The sequence below is a fragment of the Globicephala melas genome, chromosome 9 (genome assembly GCF_963455315.2).
Source record: "Globicephala melas chromosome 9, mGloMel1.2, whole genome shotgun sequence".
NCBI classification, from domain to species: domain Eukaryota; kingdom Metazoa; phylum Chordata; class Mammalia; order Artiodactyla; family Delphinidae; genus Globicephala; species Globicephala melas.
The window spans coordinates 3,538,103-3,562,215 of NC_083322.1; the positions used below are offsets into that span (position 1 = coordinate 3,538,103).

Genomic DNA, 24,113 nt, shown 5'->3' on the forward strand with positions numbered 1-24,113 from the left:
GACAGTAAAGAGGTCTGAAAAGTAAATGGCAGATGGGGGAGGAGGACAGAGAAGAAACTTCGTGGACTTAATCACTTTCCCTGGGCTATTTTTAAAAATCTTTTCCACCTCCTCACCCCCTCCTCTCTTTCATTTATTTCCCCACTTTGAGAAACACAGGGTGCCAGGTCAGGAAGGACCTGGGAATGTCAGTCTCATGAAGAATTACAATAAACGGGAGTTAGGCCGAAATTCCACCCAGTCCCACGGTTATCTCCTCCCATGCTTTTAAGGCCACAAGGTTTCCAAACCCAAATTCGAAATAAAAACACTTTAGTACATTCCGGGTTTCCAAACGATGCCTGAAACAAGAATATACACCTTCCACTTGTCTGATATTTTAATTTTATTATTATTATTATTTTTTGCGGTGCGCGGGCCTCTCACTGTTGGGGCCTCTCCCGTTGCGGAGCGCAGGCTCCGGACGCGCAGGCTCTGCAGCCATGGCTCACGGGCCCAGCCGCTCCGCGGCACGTGGGATCCTCCCGGACCGGGGCACGAACCCGCGTCCCCTGCATCGGCAGGCGGACTCTCAACCACTGCGCCACCAGGGAAGCCCTGTCTGATATTTTCAAACCACCCTTGATCTTTAAAAGCGTCTAGAGATTTGCTTCTTCCCCCAATTATATTCTTGTCCTCAATTTTCAGGACTCGATCATCAGACTCATTCTGTCTTCTCTTTCTCAGTGAGAGAGTGTGAAAGATGTCTACTGCAAAACCAAAAGCGAATCAGTTAATGCCGAACACAGGCACGGCTCATTTGCCTAAGAGATAATGAAGCCACGATTCCCAACGAGCCGGAAACGTGGTGACTGTTCTTTCCTGCAAGAGGTTAGCGTCTTGGCATTTTTCACAGGCATGCCAGAGCTGAAGCTGTTTCGCTGAAGGTCAATGGAAAGCATTCTCCAACCCTCTAAGTCCCCCAGGTTTTCTCTGTGGAGCACTGTAAGGTCCTGCCGAAGCTTTCCGTGGCAACTCCAGGACGGAAGATGAAGGGCAGGACCAAGTTCAGTGGAATGTCAGTACAACACAATGAAATGTGCTCCATGCAGAGAGGAAGCATTTTTTCAGAAAGAAAAGTCAGCTGCTTTCCATTTGTTTTGAATCTGAGCTGTGGATACAGCCGGTCTGGGGTTGCTGGGGCTTTCGTTTAGTCCCTTAAGTGACCAGAACACTCCTAGAGCTCATCCATGAATCTGGTAAGGTTGCAGGCTACAAAATTAACGCACAGAGATCTGTTGCATTTCTGTACGCTGACAATGAAAGATCAGAAAAAGAAATTAAGGGAACGCTCCCATTTACCATCGCATCAAAGAGAATAAAATACCTTAGGAATAAACCTACCTAAGGAGGCAAAAGACCTGTACCCCAAAAACTATCAGACGCTGATGAAAGAAATCGAAGATGACACAAACAGATGGAGAGATGTATCACGTTCTCGGATTGGAAGAATCAATATTGTTAAGATAACTATACAACCCATGGCAATCTACAGATTCAGTGCAATCCCTATCAAGTTACCAATGGCATTTTTCACAGAACTAGAACAAAAAAAACTTATATTTGTATGCAAACACAAAAGACCCCGAGTAGCCAAAGCAATCTTGAGAAAGAAAAATGGAGCTGGTGGAATCAGGCTCCCTGACTTCAAGACTACACTACAAACCTACAGTAATCCAAACAGTATGGTACTGGCACGAAAACAGAAATATAGATCAATGGAACAGGATAGAAAGCCCAGAAATTAACCTATGCACCTGTGGTCGACTAATCTACCACAAAGGAGGCCAGATTATACACTGGAGAAAAGACAGTCTCTTCAATAAGTGGTGCTGGAAAAACTGGACAGCTACATGTAAAAGAATGAAATTAGAACATTCTCTAACACTATTTACAAAAATAAACTCAAAGTGGATTAAAGACCTAAATGTAAGACCAGATATTATAAAGCTCAGAGAGAAACATAGGCAAGAACACTCTTTGACATAAATTGCAGCAATATCTTTTTGAGCTTCTTTTAATATAGCATGTAACTTGCATCCTAGAATACTGGGAACTACCTGTAGACACCAGAGCACACAGATTATGGCTTCAGGCTAGTGTCTGCCTCATTGCTATATTCTTCTCTCTGGTGATGAGACTAAACATCCCTCCTCTGAGAAAAGCACCACACCAGCCCGCCTTTCCTCTCCTCAGAGATGTCACACTGCTTTTGCCCTGGTCCCTCAGCTCCAGGAGCCACCCTGGCAAACCCAGGCACTAAGCTTTCGTTCTGAACCTGCTCTTGCTAGGATACCCAGGGCTTCTGAGTTCTCCCCCCAAATCCTTCACACATCAACCCATTTTGCAGCCAAAGTGCTTCTCTCTTTCTCCCTGCTCTGGAAGTTCACAAGTCCTAGAGGTATTTTGAGACAATCTTAAGAACCTGGCATCCCTATTCTTTGTCCAGTTCCTTCAAGTTCCCTTTTCATCCAGAGAGTCTTAGATAAGTCAGTTCATGGGCAGAACAGAATTTGATTTACACTAGTACAATGACTGCAGCCACTGCCACTTTTTTAGTCATAAAAGGACCACCTCTCTATACGTCATGTTTGCACTTCCTCATACTGAATCTTGTTTCTCTGGTTCTTCTTCTTCTTCCTCTTCCTCACCCTCCCCTTCCCCCTTTCCTCCTCCTCTTCCCCTCTTCCCCTTTTCCTTCTTTTGGTAAGATTCCCTTACCATAGTTACATAAAAAATTTAACTCTCATGACTGTCCAAGCCAGATCCTCTGTTTCCGTATCTAATTTTACTACTGAAAGAAGCAACAGGATCTCGTGCAAAGAGTACTGGACAAGGAATGTCAGAAGTCATCACCTATGTACCCTTGGGAAGGCCTACCCTCTTTCAGAAGCCTCAGCTCCATGCATTTTCATGTTCACTTTAGAGCTGTTTGTAAAATTCTCTTCATGTCAGAAAACTCTTCTGTAATGGCATTATCATTATGAAGTTAATTATCAGATTAATAACTATCAGATAAATAATTTAACATATCAGTCAACACTAGGTCCTGAGGCCCATCATTTAATAGGAGAAGAGACACATTGGGGCTGTATATTAGGACTTGTGCAGATCAGAGAAAACTGAGAAGCAACAAAAGATAATCGTTACATCTAGTAGGACTATCAGACCCACTGGTTTTCAGATTGAGGGAAGTTACAGAGGTGACTAAACTTAACATACAGCAAAAGATACAAGTTAGCCCACAGAACACAGAATATTTCTATATGAAAAGAGACTTTCTTGAAGACCTTTAAAGAAAAGGCATATTCTCATTTATTTGTGAGACTCCTGAGCGAAAGAGGGTAGAACAGATCACGTGATGCACTTTTCCAACTCTGTGATGCATGAGGCCTGCCTCTGTGTGTGTATGTGTGTGTGTATGTGTGTGTGTGTGTATGTACATATCCACATACACACAGATACAGAATCTGCCACTCATCCCTGCTCAATATTTGAGAAACAATGTGCCATGGCTGACTGGAAACATGGAGAATGAAGCCTTCTTTCTCCTCTGCCTCTTAACAGCATCGCTGATGACCACTTTTCAATTTTAAGTCATTTGAAATGAGTACAGTATAGTTTAAAATACATGTGTTTTTACTTATTTTTAAGGGGAAAAAATCCCTCAATTTGGTTCTCTAAGGAAGGATCTAGTCTGTTTGCAAGAACACACTAAATTTAAACCGAATTGGCCTCAGCTTTTTCTACTTCACCTCCGAGGCTGACCTCTGGGCACATGGTGCAGCGGGGTGCCGGCCAGGGCGGATTCTGTTCTCACCGACAAGCCTCTGTAACATCTGATTGGCTTCAGAGCCAAAGGACGGATTTAATTCCTTCAGCTTAAAAAATATATTGTTTCCAAACCTCTCTGGGCTTTCATATTTCATTTAAAAATAATTTTTAGCATCTCCAAAGAGAAGGAGAAACAGTCTTCTAGAAGTCTATTCTCCACTTTATTCCAACATGTTCATACAGTACCCTTAAGAAAAACAACTCTTTCCACATATTCATCTATTCTCAGTACATTTTTAGAAAACAAGTTGGAAAAACTTGGCAATCTCTAATTAATAGGTAAAGTCAATTGGTTTTATGTCATTTCTTAGACTTTTTTCATTAATCTGCAGTAATCCTCGGCATACAAAAGTTATTTCCAGCTGCCACCCACGTGCCTTGGTTCCCAACTACCAAGGCAGATGAGAAACTGCACCGTGCCTGTGTTAGCCTGCTAAGAACTAAGTGGTCGTCTACTGCAACACCACCAAAATTTTTGACAGTTGGAAATACGTATCATGCTACAGTAAATCCAAGTCCTCGGTAATGCTAAGGGTTTCAACCAAGACATGAGGCTTGGTGATTTGAAGGCAGCCACGAAGCCGGTTAGTACAAGCAAATGATCCCCAACCTAACAACCAAACCAAGCCACAAACCAGCATCTATCTCTTTCTCCTACAAAAACGTGGAGCAGATTCCTCCCAGCCTGGATAAGGGGCCATCCCCTGCGTTAATAACAAGGAAAAAACTGATACGAAGAATTAAAAGATTCATTAAGAGCTTTGTAGCCTGAGCACATAAATAGTTTAAATATCTTTTGAAAACTGACAATGGAAGAAGATAGTCTTCATGAACTAAATATTCCATTTCCCTCTTTGTGTTCAGAGCAGTTACAATTTTAGCCAATGTCCCCTAAAGGTATATTTATGTTCGATGTGAGACCTCTGCCCTCCAGCCCAGTTTGCTTCTCCTCCTCTAGCCCTGCTGTCGACCTTCTCTTTATTGGACTGTGGGCTGCTCTGTGCATTCCTCAGGGTCAAGATGATGTCACTCTGAGAAGAGAGGAAAGGGCCCTCCCAAGTGCCTGGGAGGGGACTGCTTCTTCTGGACGCCCTACCTGCTACCCGAATCCACAGCCACCTCTGGTTCTCAGGTTATGCCAGCTGAAGTCTTCCATGATTCCAGCACGTTCAAGTATAAGGGATTAACCATGATCAAAAAGTATAAAATCAAACAAGAGCTTACACCTCCTCCAAAACCCACACCCTAGTTAGCTATTTCCCGTATGCTGGCATGTGAGGGTATCAGGCAAGATGAGAGCAAAACTGAACAGAAGCCATGGACCTTCTTCTACATAACATAGCCTGGGCTTCTGAGTGCCCGCACTTGGGTTTAGACCTATGAACAGCAAAGTCGTCTCTCCATAATTATTGTCCCATGGTCCGAGATGCTACCTAAGCATTTGCTGGAGCCTGTAAGCCCAGGGCATGTTTATTTTATAGCTAGTGAGGAGGAGATCTGTAATAAAAGGAAGCCCAGTCAGTCACAGATGTTAATTCAGGGTGGACCTATTTCTTTATTGAACAAATATCCTGGAAGAGAAGGGCCTGGCTTGCCTCTTGCGAACCTCTGCGTTCATGCTACACCGAGCATTAACCCTCATACAAGCTCGCCCACTGTATACAAGAATTCCTAGATTTCCATATTTACAAAATCTCCTTCCCGGAAGAAAGCAAACTGTACTTAAGTTCTTTAGATGATGAGGATGATGATGCAACTAATAAGATGGTCTCATTTTTAATGGAAAAATGGGATTTGAGGAAATGACCACAAGTACTCAGCTTGCAGTAAATACAGATCCGAAGTTGTCTTCACAAGGTCTCTGAAGAGTTGATGACGGGCTGGTCGCAGTGTCCCCAAAGAGGCTCTTTGCCTTCTTGAGCTTTAGACGGATCCCCTTTCTTCGCCCCAATCCTAGCAAGTGAAAGCTAACACCCCTAAAATAAACAGGGAAAATCAGCTCCGCTGTTGGTTTACCAAGCCTGAGCGAGCTGCTTTGATAATCTACTGGTGTCTCCCAGGATCTGTTTTAACGATCTGCCAGAGGAGAACTAAGCAGTGATTAAAAGATAAGAACCTTCAAGATCTTTTGAGAAGGGAATTACAATATAACAGATTGCTGGTTCCCCTTTACTTCCTGAGCCTCTGCAGATGCTGGGCCTCTTCAGGGCAGGGTGAGCCGTGGTGGTCCGCTGCTAGATGGGGACACCAATGCAGTCCTGAACACCTGTGTCAGCCCTTTAAGACCCGCTACTTCTCAGCTGAGGCCCCTCTTGATCCTAACTGTGCCTCCGCTGGCTTTTCTGGCTGGGAGAGTCTGAATTCTCTAAATGTCAGGATGAACAGCAGAGATTTGTTAGTACCTTCAGAGATACTGGGGAAAAAGCAGGAAAAAGAGACACAGGTATCCAGAAAGAGTCCTTTAAACAGAGCTCATATGTCTTCTTTTGACTTGTGTTAGAACCAAAGCAAAGTCCTGCTGGAGAGTCAGAATAAGCTGAATTATCTGGGGGGAGGGGGGTTGGCACTAGCCACTTCCTCCATCACCCCCTCCCCACCCCCAGATTACAAAGTATTATAGTTGGCAACCTTCACAACTGACATGCTAAATTTGGCAACTCTGAGAGTGGCCTTTGTCCTCAGGTCCCTACACATCAAGTTTACCTCTCCAGATGTCCCCTGGGCGCATGCATTATTGATGGACCAGGGATCGCTCAAAAACAGAAGCGGGGGAGAGGAGAGAGGCAGCCCCCAGCGCACACGCTCGGCACTTTATCTCAGGGGCCAGCTCCGTGGCTCAGGGGGCTACAGTGGTGCAAATACAAAATCATTCAAGAGGCACAATCCCCCCCGACTCCCTCACACGCACACGCACACCGAGACGCGGGCACACTCCGGAAAGCAGCATTACCTGCTCCTGCTGTTGCATGGATTTCCCCGAAGCATTTGGCTCCTTGGCTGTAGTCATGATTTCCTGTTCAGGGTGCACACAGGCACAGGGGCAGATGCGATCTGCCCGGGAGTTTGGGGCCACCGGAGTCCACTGGGCGGGAGGACCGGGATTTAGTCCATGCTTCCCCAATCACACGGCTACTGGGGCAGGGTGGGGGAGGACCAGTGAGCTGAGCAGCCTAGTTTTCTTTTTAAATGCAAAGAGCGGAGAGCGGCTCCGAAAGGGGAGATGCTGCGGCTTAGCGGGGCTTCTCCTGTTAGCAACAGCCTCTGCAATCGCCACAGAAACAACGACAACTGCTTAGCAACCGGCAAGTGGCGGCGCGGTGCAGGAAGGGGACCCGAGTGATGCGCGCCGCTCCCACCCGCCTCCCGTGGCGCACGGCGCATGCTCGGGCCGTGGCCGCGGGGAGGGGAGGGGGCTGGGCAGGGGGCCCCGGCGCGGGGAGGGGACCCCGGCGCGGCGCGGCCACAGGTCCGGGAGCTTGTCGCCAACCTGCCCAGGTGGCCGGAGCTGCCAGCGCTGCCGGCAGGTCCCACCGGGGCGGGGCCACGAAGGGGCCACACGCGAGGTGCCTTGTTTTTCCCTCTGCCACGCGCAGGGCCTTGGGGGAGGAAGGTGGCCTGTGGGCACCAGAGAATGGCTTCGTTTCTGTTTGCCCGGTGTGTGTGTGTGTGTTTTTTTCTCCCGGATCGCTAGCTATGGAAATCTTGGCCTTTATTTTCCTTAAAATTCAGAAAACTTATTATGTTCCATCTTTTAACTCAAAGAATCCTCTGTTTCTCTGTGAAAATCAACCAGGACCTCAAGGGTGTCTGTTGCTTAAAAGAAGCAAAGAAAGAAAGAAGCCCATGGGGTGACCTTACAGGAACGCAAGGGCTCCCCGCCGAGTCCTGAGCTCAAGGAGAAAGCCGGGGCAGAGGCGGCCATCCTGCTCTCCCGGCCTGATGTCCTTGAGCTTGGCGCTGACCCTGGGCGGCCCGAGCCGCTGGTGGAGGACAAACGCGCTGGGGGACTCTGGGCTTGATGAGCTAATAGCTTGCAGGTGGGGATACCTGGGCCTTCCAGAAACTGCAGCCAGCTCGTGCCCGGGGGTCTTCTGCTGGCCCTGTGTGTGACGTGGCCTCTGTTAGTACTTGTCTCTCCCCTCCCTGCCTTAAGCCTCTGCCTCCACCAAAGGGCCTCTGGGAGGCCCGGGGGAGCGTAGCCCTCACCCCACCCAGCCCTGACAAGCGCTCTCAGCAAGGAAGTCCTGCCCGAGCCGCTGGTCTGTCTTGCCTTCGCCCCTGCGAAGCCAGTGCAGTTCCCTGTAGAGAGAAGGCGAGGTAGGTCTGTATCCAGTTGAAAGGTGTTTCATAGAAGACTTCCCTTTGTCCTGCCCCTTCCCTGGCCCCCTGGCCCCAGTCGTTGGACAAGAACAGACACACGCCGGCAAGATCCATGGCACTGTGTCCTTCCCTCGAGTTGGCAGCTGAGTCCAGATAGCGCAGAGTTGCCTGCCCCTTCCACGACGCCTGGGCACAGATACCGGAAGGTCAGGATGGGCAGCTGGAGCTTGCCTGGTTTGGCCGAGCGTACGAAAAGGAAAACCCCGTGTAAGAGCCTTGTCCCACAGTCAGGCTTTGCTTTTGTTGTGTTTGCCTTTGACTTAGACGTCCCTGTGGGACGGGGAGTTTCCGGGATGGGAACAGCAGTGGTGTGGATCCCTGTGTTTGTGGCTTGATCCCAGGGTGTCTGGAACATAGGTTATCACCAGTGTGGGCTGGAGGGAGTGTGCCAGGCCACACAAGCCCTCAGGGGAGTCGTTGCCCAGTTACGGGTTTCTAAGGAGGGAAAGCTGGGGTCACTGCGGTGTGAGGTCCCCAAGCGAACCTGACATCGAGGCCCCAGCAGCAAAGACTCAGAAAGGGGACCTGGACAGTGACCAGTGACCTGGACCTCCCCTCGCACACCTGGACCACAGCAGCCCCGGGGGGGGACCTCGGTGACGGGTGAGACCAGCAGCCCTTGTGGCAAAATGGTTCATCGCTGAGCATCTCAGAACTGGTCTGTCCTCCAGAGTTGCCTCTTAAATCAAAACCCCTGGGGTGGGTCAAATCTTAAACCACCACCTGTTAACATCTCCAAAAGCATCCACCGCTAACTTGTGGGGGCCATGAACGCCACCCGGGACCGATATCCAAGGACAGGGACACCAACGGGGGGCAGGGAGAAGCAAAAGGAGCCAGGACCTGCCTCCTCTTCACGGTTTCCAGAGCCCTGGGTCTAACCCACTCGGTGGTACCCCAGGGTGCTCAGCTGTGTCTGGTGGGGACTGACATGAAACCCTTCGGGCACTTCTATTTTATTTCTCAATAACGACCTTAAAAGTTATTTTACATCTAAAGTGAATATGGATGTGATGCAAAGTTCACGCACATTTGTAATATTATACCTGATACTTCAACGAAGTCTCCTGCTGGCATCAGATCACCTGGGCACTTGCCCTACCAGCCCCTCCCCCACCCACCCCCACCCCTCCTTCAGCTACTCTCCCTTCAAGAGCCACTGGGTGGTGCAGCTCGCAAATGGCTGGTGGATGGACAGGACAGGTGGTACCACTCGGAACCTTTCCATGGGCTTTTCTGGCACCAGGTGTCCAGAGGCCAACTTTTCTGCCTACTTGACCTTGACTGCTTTTCAAAGAGAAAGGGCAGGACTTCCTAATAAGCCACAGACAACACAGATGAACTTGAAGGACCTTCTGCTGAGTGACGTGTACCAGTAACAGCAGGACAAATACTGCAAGATACCACTTATACAGAGGAATCTAAAATCATCAGACTTATAGAAGCAGAGAGTAGAATGGTTCTGCCAGGGGCTGGGGGGCGAGGGAAGCAGGGAGGGGCTATTCAACGTGGATAAACTTTCCATTCTGCCAGATGACAAAGTTCTAGAGCTGCTGTAAACATCACAACTCTAGTGAACAATGCTGCATTGTACACTTAAAAACCTGTTACCTGAAATAAGTCACAGAAAAACAAATACCGTATCATTTCAGTCAAGTGCAGAGGAGAGCAAACAATCAAAAATAAATCAACAAAACAAAAACAAAAACATAGATGCCGAGAACAGAGTAGTGGTTACCAGAGGGGAAGGGGGAGGGGCAAAATGGATGGGAGCTAAATTTCTGGTGGTGAGCACACTGCAGGGGACACAGAAGTCGAAATACGTTGTACACATGAAACATATCGTGTTATACACCCGTGTTACCTCAATAAAAAATAAATCTATTGGGATTAACAGATACACACTACTATATATAAAATAGATAAACGACAAGGACCTACTGTATAACACAGGAGGGATTATAGATCCCTGTATAACACAGGGATCTATACTCAATCTTTTGTAATAACCTACAAGGGAAAAGAATCTGAAAAAAAAAATATGTATGTATAATTGAATCACTGCTGTACACTTGAAACTAACACATTGTAAATCAACTATACTCCCACTAAAACAACAACAACGACACAAATAAATCTAAAAAACAATCTGTTAAGAGGGTAGATCCTTAAGAGAGAGAAAGGCTGCCTTTTGTCCATGTTCTAAAATTAATCAGTATCCCTCTAGAAGGAAAACACCCCGCCCAAGTTTATCCTTTCAGCTGAAGTGTGTCCTGCAACCTTCTCTCCAAGCCTCAGTGAACGTTCAGTTGATAGCATCCCTCCTTAGCAAAGGGAGAAAGTCAACGCTTAGCTACTTCATAATAATGACAGTAACAGTGGCTGCCTGGTACTGCCCTGGGCTATGCACCCAAGCCCAGCATCTCTGTGAGGCAGGCCCTGCGATTCCCCCAGTTTACAAAAGAAAATTGACATTTAGAGAATTTATGAAACCCATGGTTACCCAACAAGTAAGTGCCCAACCTAAACCTGGGCGTGCAGGCCAGGGGCCACCATACCACACTGCCCTGAAACGCGTGCAGAGTAGAATATTGAAAATACTGAGCTCGTCCGTGCCAGGAAGGACGCTGAGCATTTGACACCTATAATCTTAATTGCTCCTTAAAAATCTCTTAGCTACCCGTGGCATTAGCTCCCTAGGGCCGCCACAACAAAGTACCACTAGGAGGCCAAGGTCAAAGTGTTGGCCTCTCTCTCTGGTCTGCAGATGGCGGTCCCTCTGTGTGTGTGTCTGTCCTGATGTTCTCTTCTCTTCACAAGGACACCAGCCCTATGGGATTAGGGGCCACCCAGTGGTCTCATTTTACCTTAATCACCTTTTAAAAGATCCTGTCTCCAAATACAGTCACGTTCTGAGGTCCTGGGGGTTAGGACTTCAAGTTATAAAGGTGGGGGGGGGACACAATTCATCCCCTAACACCTATTGTTACCCCATTTCACTGATGAGGAAGCTGAGGCTTGAAGCAATTAAGCAGCTCTTCCAGAGTCACACGGTCAGTAGTAAATGGCAGAGTTACTCAAAACAAGAGTAAGGCTCCCAAACATCGCAGCATCTTCAAAGCGGCAGGCAGCTAAGGTGGTCTCACGAAGGCCTCACTCTGGGCGAGCCCCTCGTGTGGCTCTAGGGAGGATCTGGAGAGCAGTATGGACCTAGCCCTTCCCAGGTGAGTGTTCCCTGTACCAAGGGGGCAGAGAGAAGCCGCGCAAGTGGGGCGTCTTCATTCTGCAGCTGGGCACCTTCCCGGAGCACCGAGCAGGGGCTACCCTGACGCCTGCTTCTCAGCCCCGCCAGCTCTTCACTGCACTTGCTGGACACAGGCAGCTGAGCCTGGCAGAGCGTGGCAGCCTGCCTGCCAAGGAGGCTGCCACCAACTGCTCACCCTGCCGTGTATCCACCTCCCATTCCCACTGGCCCCACTGCCCGGTGCTTGGAGAAACATCTCAGAGCCCGCAGTCAGCCTCCCTGCGTGGACCCAGAGCACAGCAGTCCTCAGCAGGTGCACCTGGACGGAGGCTTGTTCGCGGGAGCGTGATTCAGCCTTCAGCCTTCTCTCCCGCCCAGGTGTGTCCAAGATGGGCGGCTGGCACAGGCTCGGCTAGTTAGGTTTGCTTGTGGATGTGCAAGCCTGGGTCCCGCTGCAGCTCCAGGCCATTTCTCACTCCTCTGATTTCCGTTCACCCTGCCCAGAGTAACCAATCAGCTAAAACAGCTTTGCTTCACGACTCGCTCCATCAGCAGGTCTTTATGAAGCACCTACTATGTGCAGATAGCAAAACTGCCAAGAGACAGACACGCTGGCTGCCTCGCTGCTGTGAGGCAGGGATGAAAATGTCCTTAGAGTAGGATCCCTGAAGATTTAAAATTTTTTTTTAGCATTAACCATCTGCAAGAGAAGCCACTTCTAACTTAGAGTTCCCTGAAAATAAAAGCGAATATGGGCAGAAAGGTAAGATTCCCTGGAGAGTTCAGCCAGGATCTGAAGAAGCAAACTTAGAAAAACAGCTTATATAGATACATACTGAAAATAACCAAGGGGGAGGAAAAGTGGATAAGTTTCCTGAAGACTGAGTTTCTCTAGAGAAACAGAACCAATAGGATGTGTGCGTGCGTGCGTGCATGCGTGCGTGTGTGTGTGTGTGTGTGGAGCGAGAGAGAGATCGAGTATTTTAAGGAATTTAAGGAATTAGCTCATTTGACTGCAGGGGCTGGCAAATCTGACAGCTGCAGGGCAGGGCCACGTAGGCTAGAAGGCTGGAAACCCAGGAAAAAGGCCGTCTGGAGGCAGAATTCCCTCTTCCTCCAAGGAGGCTGGTCTTTTTTCTCTTAAAGCCTTCAACTGATTGGACAAAGCCCACCCATATTGTGGAGGGTACTCTGTTTCACTCAGGAGTCTACTGATTTAAATGTTAATCACATTAAAAAACCCCAATCCTCCACAGCAACATCTGGTTTGACCAAAAGCCGGGTACCATGGCCTAGCCACACTGACACATAAACTCAACTACGACAGGCTATGAGCGGAAGCGACTGGTAAAGCACCTCACAGGGTGAATATTCTTAATTTACTATTCTTCTCCTCCCCCTTTTTCCCATCTATCTTCCTGGGATGCTAGCTGCAATCTTTATTTATTTATTTTTTTTGCGGTACGAGGGCCTCTCACTGTTGTGGCCTCTCCCGTTGCGGAGCACAGGCTCCGGACGCGCAGGCTCAGCGGCCATGGCTCACGGGCCCAGCCGCTCCGCGGCACGTGGGATCCTCCCGGACCGGGGCGTGAACCCGTGTCCCCTGCATCGGCAGGCGGACTCTCAACCACTGCTCCACCAGGGAAGCCCTCCCATCACACTTTTTATGTCCCACACTTGTGTGAAGTCTTGTTCCATCACAGCTCCACCGTCCACTTCCCTTCCTGGCTTCCTAGCCCCATTGTGGGTTTCTCCAGGGCAAGGCCAAGGTAAAAGGAAGAGCTGCATATCAGTTAAAGGAATGAGCTTCAACGTCAGAATCATTTCTTATTTGCAAACCCCAGGTCTGCTCACTTGCTGTCTGGGTACAAGCCACTGAGTCCAGGTTTCAGCTGTTTAATGCACACAACAGTGGGCGGCTTATAGAGTTTGGTCAGAACTAAATTAGGTCAACTCTGTAAACCAGTGGACACAGAGGAGGGGCTAAATCAGCAGCTCTTCTCATTGCTGGACTGAGGTCACCTTAAGGACATGTCTTCTTCTTTGTATCCTCAGTGCTTAGCACACAGGAAACAACAGAAAAGTGGGTGTGTTAGGGAGAGAACTTTGGGAAAACTTGAGTGTCACCTGCACTGAACTTCAGAGGACAAGAGTGTTTCTTCACATGAGCACCAGGAGAGGTCAGAACCAGATCATTCATTTTAGGCAACTCGTCATCAGCAAAGACATTCAGACAATCACAACCCAGAGTTCCTGTTTGAGCCTCATGGGTAGTACGGCCACGGTTCACAGATCACTAAGAGACGGAAACGTGGATGTAGACCACCCTGGGAGGATGGAACCGCAGGCACAGGAGGAAATGTCAGGTGGAATGGCTGTAAAAGTGACGAGGTTGGAAGAAGAGGCTTCCCGAGAACTTGGGGCTCCATTCTGCCCTACCCCTGTTTCAGCATCCAGCCAGGGCACTTGTCCTCCCCGCACCCCCCGACGAGAGCCACATGTCATTGAAACGAAGGGCTCCCCGGCTTAAAACACAGGATCCACCGAGTCCCTCACTACAGATGACCACCTTTCAAGAAGAAAGAATGAAAAGGGAAGAACAATGACCACCTAACAGAAAACAATGTCTTACATTTTAGAAATCAACGATGAAATACACGAGGAAGATATATTTCCTCGATTCATCAGACAAGCTTAAAAGGTTCTATGTGCCTTATTACGTCTTTTTTAAGAGTCTCTTTTGCTGAAGATTAGAACTAAGCAGAAGTCCTTAAGAATGAGAGCCCAGCCTATCGAATAAGAATAAGATTATCTGCCATCGAGTATCGACTGGGAGGCAGACTCTCCGCCAGCCCCCAGGAAACAGAAAAGATAACTACTTGTTGGGCAACACAGAAACAACTTCATGAAGACGACTGCCCTCCTGAGAAAATGAAAAACAAGATTTATATTGTGAAATTTATTCTGTCACTTATTGTGTCAACCAGCAATGAAGGAGAGGAAGTAGAATAAAAGAGAAAATATAAGCGGATGTGGCTCTTAGTCAGGGTATTATTTTGTGAAACTTGTGAAATGGGGTCACCTGTGAAATATTAGAAAGCCACTGTTCTAAGATCTATAGGAGATCTGTGCCTGTCCATGGGCCCATGATTCCCTTTTATTCCAAGTCTTTCTCTCCCTTTCTGAGAATGCTCTGACCCCGTAGCTTCTCCAGGAAGCCTTCAGAAACTGACACCAGAGCCAGATCCTCAAGCAGCCTCAGGCTCCAACACAAGTAATTTCCCCTTTTCAACACGTCCGTTTACAAAACATGCCACTATCCCAAAAGGGTCTGCATGCGATGGAGAAAAAGCACGCCCGAATCAATGAATTATGTCTCTTACAAAGATGCTCAGATGAATACTGAATAGGAAGATCGCCCTTGTGATGAACATATTACACCAGGAAATTAGCTGAGTTTGAGCCACATCTCATACAGGATGCAAGATTGAAACCTACATGATTGACGATTTCTCAAAGCCCATCCCCAGTAGCATGACAGGCAGCAAAGAGTACAGTGCATGTGGTAAAATTCACAGGGACCAGAAAGGCTCCAATTTGAAAGGATTTTCCTCATCGAGACTTCAGAATCACAATTATGTTTTTATCCTTTGTGGCTGCTATCGTTCATAAACTTATTGATAACAGATACAGTTGACAGACGTTAAGACACCCCATATCTCTACATTAACCAAGTATTGAGATCCTGTCAGTGGATCAAGCTAACAGACCTACCCCACCAGAAGCACTAACTTGAAGAAACTCGGGAAAATCATTTCTAGATTCCGGCTACCTTCTTCCCTGACTCTTTGCAGCAGCTTTCAGAAACCCACCTCTTCCTTCAGATGAAGCATGGTCTTCTGATGGGTACAGGTTTTTGCTATACCTCTAAAAAGGAATGGAGTCAAGTATCACTCACTGATACTGGAGCATTAAGGAAGGAATATGTTTTCCTTCTCTTGAGGGTTTATTATGTTCTAATAGAAAATACCTATATGTCCATCATTAGGTTCATTCTGGATGGAAATCCCCCTCCGAGTATCCCTCTTAGGACGAGACAAGAATACCACGTCGTGTAGGACGAGACAAGAATACCATGTCGTGGGTGATAGGACCAGGGTCTGTGGCCTGACCCAAGGACAGCCAATCTATAGCCATATAACACATGTGAAGAGTCAGGCCAATCTGATTCTCCTTTTCAGGAACTTGAATTCATGCAAACTCGGAAGCCTTCTTTTCAAGCCCAAGTTGGTTCCAATGTATCATTTGGTGGTAGTGATGAGCAAGTGAAAGGTCCCCGTACAGACTGACGCCTAAGGATGCCCAAGTCTAGTCCTACCCCAATGACCCTCTTGTCCTGGGGGTCAGATGGAATTCACACAGGTTTTCTAGGGAAGGAGTGACTGCAAACTAGTTCAGGTTCCCAAAGCCCAACATTAGTTTTCAACTTGCTGAGAGTTTTGATTCCATTCAAAACAAGAGATTATTATTGGATAACCCTGATTGGTCACTTTTTTTTGTCTCTCTCATTTAATTCCCAGACATTTATTGAGCATCTACTATATACCAGGGCTTACTGGGACACTGGGGAAACACAGATACAGAAAAAGCACAACCCCGGCTTTGAAGGACACTCAGTCTAGTGGGAAGGCAGACAAACAAACTGTATCACGAGATGAATGTGAAGGCAAGTGCGTACAGAGGTGGAGCAATGGACCTGTGGTCCTCAAAGGTTTTGGTAGGATGTCCCACTGGAATGACAGGGGGCCAGGTGGACTAGTGGAGAAGCGACAGAGCAGCGGGACCCATGTGCAAATAAAGGGTGGCAATGCACGAGAAGGTCCTTTGAGGGGCTGTAGGGCATCTAGGGTGCTGGGGTGCAGTGTGGGTGAGGCAGCATGGACTGGGCAAGGCTGGATTATGATGACCCTCTTCATCAAAGGGACAAGCTCCACCCTGCAGACAACTGGAAAAAAATGTAGGCGATAAAATGTCATGAGCACATTTGCCATTTAGAAATGTCTCTTTTCAGCATGTGGAAAATGCACTAGGACAGAGACAGCAGTTTAGGAAGTTTTTGGAGCTGTCCAAGCAAGAAAAAGGAAGTGCCCGGAGTCAAACGGTGCGGATGGGTAGAAAGGAAGTTAAAATTGCACGTCAGGGTCGACTTGAAACGGTGCGGATGGATAGAAAGGAAGTTAAAATTGCACATCAGGGTCGACTTGAAAGAACACGTTGGCCAATTAAGAGTTGATCCATGGGACTTCCCTGGTGGTGCAGTGGATAGGGCTACGCGTTCCCAATGCAGGGGGCCCGGGTTCGATCCCTGGTCAGGGAACTAGATCCCACATGCATGCCACAACTAACACCTGGCACAAACAGATAAATAAATAAATTAATTAAAAAAAAATAGAGTTGATCCATTTTCTTTGGACACATTTAGCTGCAGCAACACAAATAATTCTCTGGAAGGCCCAAAGCAAGGTACTGCCAACGTTAGAAACATCTGTCACTTATTTTCACCTTTTGTTTGTACCGCATGGAACTTACGAATAAGCAATTCTGTAATGATGGGGATAAATTGTAATGATCACACCTCACTTATTTTTCCTCCCCACCTGGTCATTCTACCAAGGGTTATATTTTCTCCAACCATTGTATTTCAACCCGAGGATTCCTTGGTTCCTTATTTTAATTAATCTGGTCAGTATGGCTCAAGGAACAAAAGCAGCTCAGGATTCAGGACACTTAGACCTAGTGCCTGCCAGGGGATGGACGTTGTGTCCCCCAAAATTCATGTGTTCAAACCTAAGTCCAATGTGCTAGCATCTGGAGGTGGTACTTTTGGGAGGTGACTAGGTCATGAGGGTAGAGTGGGATTAGTGCCCTTTTATAAGAGACCTTGGGGGCCCCTTCCACCACCTGAGAACACACTCAGAAACTGCCACCTATGAACCGGGAAGCTGGCCCCCACCAGACACGGACTATGCCACAGCCCTGATCTTGGACTTCCAGCTTCCAGAACTGTGAGGAAAACATTTCTGTTGTTTATTTGCTACCCAGTCCATGGTATTTTTGTTATAGCAGCCCGAATGGACTAAGTACCCTGCACACTGCACAAAGGTAGGGTCCCAATTCACACTGTGCTCTATAGACTCCGGACCGGGGTTGCTGGGCAAAAGTAAATACCTACAAACTCAATGTCATTGATGCTCTCTGGAGTCACGTGAGAACATGGTGCTCCCTGGCGTCCACGCAGGGCCTGCCACCTGCACAGGCTGTGTGAGTCTGGGCAGGTCACTGCCACCTTCCAGTTCTGTTCACCCCAGCCTGGGCCCTGTAGAGGCAGCAGGCAGCCCTGCTTACTGCTATCCTTGTGCCACCACACCTAGTACTTAGCATACAGTAGGTGGTCCCTAAATGTCGGTGGCCCTTGAGGCAATGAGAGGACTGAACCAGCTCAAGGGGGCGCAGTGCCTGTCACTGTGAATTAGGTACCGTCAGTGCCCTGCAAGCCACTGGTCCAAAGATGGAACTCATTGGGCTTCCCTGGTGGCACAGTGGTTGGGAGTCTGCCTGCCAATGAAGGGGACACGGGTTCGATCCCTGGTCCTGGAAGATCCCACATGCTGCGGAGCCGCTGAGCCCGTGCGCCTCAACTGCAGAGCCTGCGCTCTACAGCCCGTGCTGTGCGGCAAGCGTAGCCACCGCGGTGAGAAGCCCGCGCACGGCAATGAGGAGTGGCCCCCGCTCGCCGCAGCTAGAGAGAGCCCGCGCACAGCAACGCAGACCCAACGCAGCCAAAAATAAATAAGTAAAACAAAGATGGAACTCAGAGGGGAAGGACTCTTTGTCATTGGCCTGGTGACCGTTAGCCTGCATTTGCAACACATTCCACACGGAGAGCTTCATCCTACATCCAGGAGTTGGGAGCCAGCGTCTGGATGATTTATTAAGTCTATGAAATATTCTTCTGCCTCGGTTGATGACAGCGTTTTATTTTTCACCCAGATATTCTATTGTAAGCCATCCCTCCATCACTTCTCTTTCACCAGGCTCTGCTTTCTCTCGTGGTGTATTTTTCTCCATCTTTCATCAGCTTCTGCCCTGAAATGCCTTTTTCTGCTATTCTACAAGCTTCCTTCTTCAAATAGGTCTGCACTCCTGACACATTTTATTCATTGAATTTTACAAGTACAAAGAGAGAGAGAGACAAGGGTCTGTCGGTCTCAGAGTGGCAGAGCCTTGGAACACTACACTAATTTAAAAAATCAGTCTTTCCTGATTGGCCCATGATTTTCATGTTCTGCGTATAACTTTTCCTGTCATTTCACTCTATGTGGAACCAGATTTAAGTATCCATTAGAATGCCAACTCCAAAAGGGCAAAAATTTGAAAGCTGCTTTATTCACTAACACAGGCGCTTCAAACAGTAGGTGCTCGATAAATAACTGTTGAAACATTCATTGTTACAGAGGCTTTTTTTTCCTGCCACTTGCAGGGAGCAAAACGTGGAGGGATTCATCATCTAGATGAAATTGCTTTAGACAAATCATGGCTCCCATGGAGAGAACTTATGATATGCCTTTATCTACGACGTCATCATCATTCAAACCGGCCTTAAAAAGTGGGCAAGCCATAAATCGTCTCCCCTCTCTAGAAGAACGGTCGTTGGAGGCGGCAGGTGCACGGGGAGGTGGCAGAGTCCCGGTCTAAGGTCCCTCAGCGAGTCCGCAGCAGAGCGCGGGCCACCCCAGTGCCTCCACTCTGAGACCTCTGGGCGTGGCTTCGGTCTCTACAACGGAAACGGGTGGCTGGTGCATCTGGGGGAGGGGTGATGCAGAGTCACTGCGTCACGCTGCCAGGTCGGCATGGCGGCACCCCGACCCCAAGCCCAGCTCACCGGTCCTGCCTTCCCAGGTCTTGTCCTCCGCTTGTGCGCCCCCGCTGTTCACACCCCTTCCTCACCTCTGGGCAGGAGGTTCACACAGGACAGCTCACTTGTTGGGTTGCCTCCAGTGAGGACAACGGATGAAAATCACACCCCTTGATAAGTTTCGGAGAAGCAAAGTCCCGAAGTCGGAGGGAAACTCCTGGCTCCAGAGATCACGAGCTCAAGACTGGCGGGGCCGGGAGGGGGGCAGTGTGTGGCCAGGAGGAGGACCAGATCTCCTCGGGTGCACAGTGGCCAGGGCATCCAGGGGAGACCCGTCACGCTCCTCTGGGCGGCAGGGGCTTTGCCCCGTTTTTACCAGACTCATTTTCTGTAGAAGAAAATCTCTGCTATGGTGGTGGCCCAATCCTCTATAACCATCCAGACATCTTCAGGATGGATCCTGCCTGTCACCTTTAATAGCCTCAGTCATTCGGGGACACAACGAGCAGGAACGTCTCTGGGCAGCCTTCCTTACAAAAGGCAGGGCTCGACGCCCCCCCCCCCCACCGGCTCCCAGCTGATCTCGCTTCTCCTGCTCTGCCAGGCGCTGCTGTTTAATTAAGGAAGGTGGCAAGTGGCAAGAGCCCCTTCTGCTGGCCCTTCGGGGAGTCTGGTTCCAGAAGCGTGGCTGGGCCACCGGTCTGAGTCAGGCAGGCAGATGGACCCGCTGGGAAGCAGACGATACGCCTGGTCCCTCTGCTACTCCCGGCTCCTGTTTACCCCTCAGCTCCCTGTTTATTCTTTTCTCTTCTCTTGGGGACAGAATTCTTGGAAAATAGATGACAGTGGCAGAGAATAGGTCGCCACGAGATTTGTCCAGATGCATTACAACATGGCGTTTACCTAAACCAGTGACATAAACTATTAACTTGGGAGGGTTTTTGCACTAAGTAGGATTTGTCCAAACCTAAGACAACGAACCCAGCCATCAGGAATGAACAATGAGACTGTGGCCTTGGGGAGGCCAGGGAGCGTCAGGAGAGGAGAGCTCCTTCCTTAACACCATAGCTGGACGGTCCCCAAGGCCACAGTGACGCTCCACCAGGAAGGCCCAGACGGCCTGGGGAGAGGGACAGTGCCACGTGAGGGCTGAGCTCGAAGGCCACTTGGCCACTGACTCCGGACATTGGGGAGTCTTGCCTTAAAATTCAGGTCCTGTCAATAATTCCCTCGCCTGGAGGAGATTGTGCTTTTCAGAGTCACTTGACAGATGAAGGCCATCAGATGACCCTGCTGCCTACCTAAGGGAACTCTATTGCACTGTCTGGTCTACCTTCCATAATGGTCGGAAGCGCTCATGACCTGTATGGTCCCAAGGACCCCAAGGCTCAGTCTCTGTCCTGAACGTGCATCCCGGGGGTTAAGCATCACAACCATTTTACTCATGGCCTCTTCGAAGTGCAGAGAGGATGAAATTGCCCCAGCCTGTTGATGAAGCTGGAGGCTGACTGGAGACCTGGATCTGGAGATCACTTCCTCTTTTCCCCATCACTAGACAAAACTGTCTCCCATCTCAGTGCCTCCTCCTGCCATTTCTGTAAAAGGGCTCATGTCAGTTCCATGGTTTTGGAAAATTGAATCTACTCTCTTCCAACCTACGGCACACAAACTATGAAATATTTAGCACACTGATCAAGAGCAGATATATTTAAAAAACAATATGGAGGAATTAGCTCTATTTTCTTTGAGGTGTATTTCAGTATGACAGGGAAAAACAGATGACAAATGGTTCTTGAGAATGTAAGGATAAACGAGTTTACCGAAGACCCCACATCCTTCTTATCGCCAGTTGATTGGTCAGAGTGAAAAACACGCCAGAGTTTTCTTGCAAAAAGTTAAACTGTTCTCTCTTTAGAGACTTTGCCTTTTTCTATATTCTGCACACATCAATGCTCTGCGTATGTTTCATACACGCACAGAAAGAATAATCAGTCTTAAAGTGAAACTAAGATCACCTCTGTATTGTGATATCAATGCTTTTTCTCATGAAAAATATAAGAACCTACCATGCTTCTCAAAAATTATAATATTCATTGTGTTGCCATCTCTTCACTTTTTAAAAACATTTCCTCACAAAAAGTTACTATAGCTGTGGGTTTTTTTTTGTTTTGTTTTGGTTTTTTTTTTGCGGTACACGGGCCTTTCACTGTTGTGGCCTCTCCCGCTGCGGAGCACAGGCTCCGGACGCGCAGGCTCAGTGGCCATGGCTCACGAGCCCAGCCGCTCCGCGGCATGTGGGATCCTCCCGGACCGAGGCACGAACCCGCATCCCCTGCATCGGCAGACGGACTCTCATCCACTGTGCCACCACGGAAGCCCCTATAGCTGTGTTTTTAAACACACACACTCACTCCCCGCCCCACACACGCGGCACACGGGCATACCTCGGAGATACTACGGGTTTATTAGTTCCAGACCACCACAACAAAGTGAATATTGCAATAAAGCAAGTTACATGAAATTCTTCGTTTCCCAGTGCATATGAAAGTTACGTTTACAGTCTACTGTAGTCTATTAAGTGTGCAATAGCATTATGTCAAAATAAACAAGATACATACCTTAATTTTAAAATACTTTATTGCTAATTTTCTGGTGGTGTCTTTAGGATTTTCTATGTATAGTATCATGTCATCTGCCAACAGTGACAGTTTTACTTCTTCCTTTACCATTTGGATTAATTTAATTTCTTTTCCTTGTCTGATTGCTGTGGCTAGAACTTCCAATAGTACGTTGAATAAAAGTGGCAGGAGTGGGCATCCTTGTCTTGTTCCTGATCTTAGAGGAAAAGCTTTCAGCTTTACACCATCGAGTATGATGTTAGCTGTAGGTTTGTCATATGTGGCCTTTATTATGTTGAGGTAGGTTCCCTCTATATCCACTTTCTGGAGAGTTTTTATCATAAATGGGTGTTGAATTTTGTCAAAAGCTTTTTCTGCATCTATTGAGATGATCATATGGTTTCTAGTCTCCAATTTGTTGATGTGCTATATCACACTGATGGATCTGTGGATACTGAAAAATCCTTGCATCCCACTTGTTCATGGTGTATTATCCTTTTAATGTATTGTTGAATTCAGTTTGCTAATTTTTTTGAGGATTTTTTCATCTGTGCTCATCAGTGATATTGACTTGTAATTTTCTTTTTCTGTGATATCTTTGTCTGGTTTCGGTATCAGGGTGATGCTGGCCTCATAGAATGAGTTTAGAAGTGTTCCTTCCTCTGCAATTTCTTGAAATAGTTTGAGAAGGACAAGTGTTAACTAGTCTCTAAACGTTTGATAGAATTCACCTGTGAAGCCACCTGGTCCTGGACTTTTGTTTGTTGGGAGTTTTAAAATCACTGTTTCAATTTCAGTACTGGTTATTGGTCTGTTCATATTATCTTTTTCTTTCTGTTTCAGTCTTGGGAGATTGTACCTTTCTAAGAATTTGTCCATTTCTTATAGGTTGTCTATTTTATTGGCATATAGTTGTTCATAGTAGTCTCTTACGATCTTCTGTATATATGCGATGCTGGCTGTAACTTCTTTTCCGTTTCTGATTTTATTGATTTGGCTAAACACCATCTGAGCCTTCAGTGAGTTGAAATCTTTTTCTGGTGGCGGGTTTCAAATATTTTGAGATTTACCAACACGTGACACAGAAACACCAAGTGAGCAAATGCTTCTGGAAAAACGGTGCCAATAGACTTGCTTGATGCAGGGTTGCTACAAGCCTTCAATTTGTAAAAAAAATGCAATAGCTGTGAAACACGATAAACCGAAGCATAGTAAAATGAGGTCTGCCTGAGTGTGTGTTGTATAGATATAGAGATTTATATATAAAATATAAAATTTGCCAGTTTAACCAGTTTTAAGTCTATAATTCAGTGGCAGTAAGTACATTCACAACGTTGTGCAACCATCACTACTATCTATATTCAGAAGTTTTTCATCACTGCAAAGTGAAAATCCCTAACCACTAAGCAATAAGTCCCGTTTCCTCTCCCCAAAGCCCGTGGTAACCTCTAACTACTTTCTCTCTCAATGAATTTGCCTATTCTGCCTATTTCAGATAAGCAGAATCATAGAATATCTGTCCTTTCTGCCTGGCCTATTTCACTTAGTATAATTTTTCAAACTTATCCATGTTGTAGGATATATCAGAACTTCACTCTTTTTTGTTTGAGTGACATTCCTTTGTGTGTATAGACTGCGTTTTATTTATCCATTCAACTACTGATGGACACTTGAGTTGTTTCCACCTTTTGGCTATCGTGAGTAACGCTGCAATGAAAATTGCACACTCATTATCTGCGTACTGCATACTCAAGTCCCTGTTTTTAATACTTTGGGGTACTTTAGCTGTTTTTAATGTCAGAAGGACAATTAATTGGTTGAAATTTGCACGATTTATCCACTTTTTTTAAAAAATAAATGTATTTATTTATTTTTGGCTGTATTGGGTCTTCGTTGCTGCGTGCAGGCTTTCTCTAGTTGCAGCGAGTGGGGACTACTCTTCGTTGTGTTGCGCGGGCTTCTCATTGCGGTGACTTCTCTTGTTGCGGAGCACGGGCTCTAGGCGCGCGGGCTTCAGTAGTTGTGGCGCACGGGCTTAGTTGCTCCGCGGCATGTGGGATCTTTCCGGACCAGGGTTCAAACC

The 24,113-nt window shown here is 47.5% G+C and overlaps 1 protein-coding gene across 5 annotated transcripts in view; it reads right to left on the bottom strand.

Annotated features, from left to right (window-relative positions):
* Positions 1-24,113, bottom strand: part of DPP6 (dipeptidyl peptidase like 6) — a 1,029,560-nt gene that overhangs the window by 540,263 nt on the left and 465,184 nt on the right. The window contains exon 1 of one of the 5 annotated variants that reach the window (XM_060305070.1): positions 6,824-7,228. The exons of the other annotated variants lie outside the window; for them this stretch is intronic. Coding sequence (XP_060161053.1) covers positions 6,824-6,880 — 57 coding nt within the window. The 5' untranslated portion in view covers positions 6,881-7,228. Of the gene's footprint in view, positions 1-6,823; positions 7,229-24,113 lie in introns of those variants that run through there. 5 annotated transcript variants of the gene reach the window in all.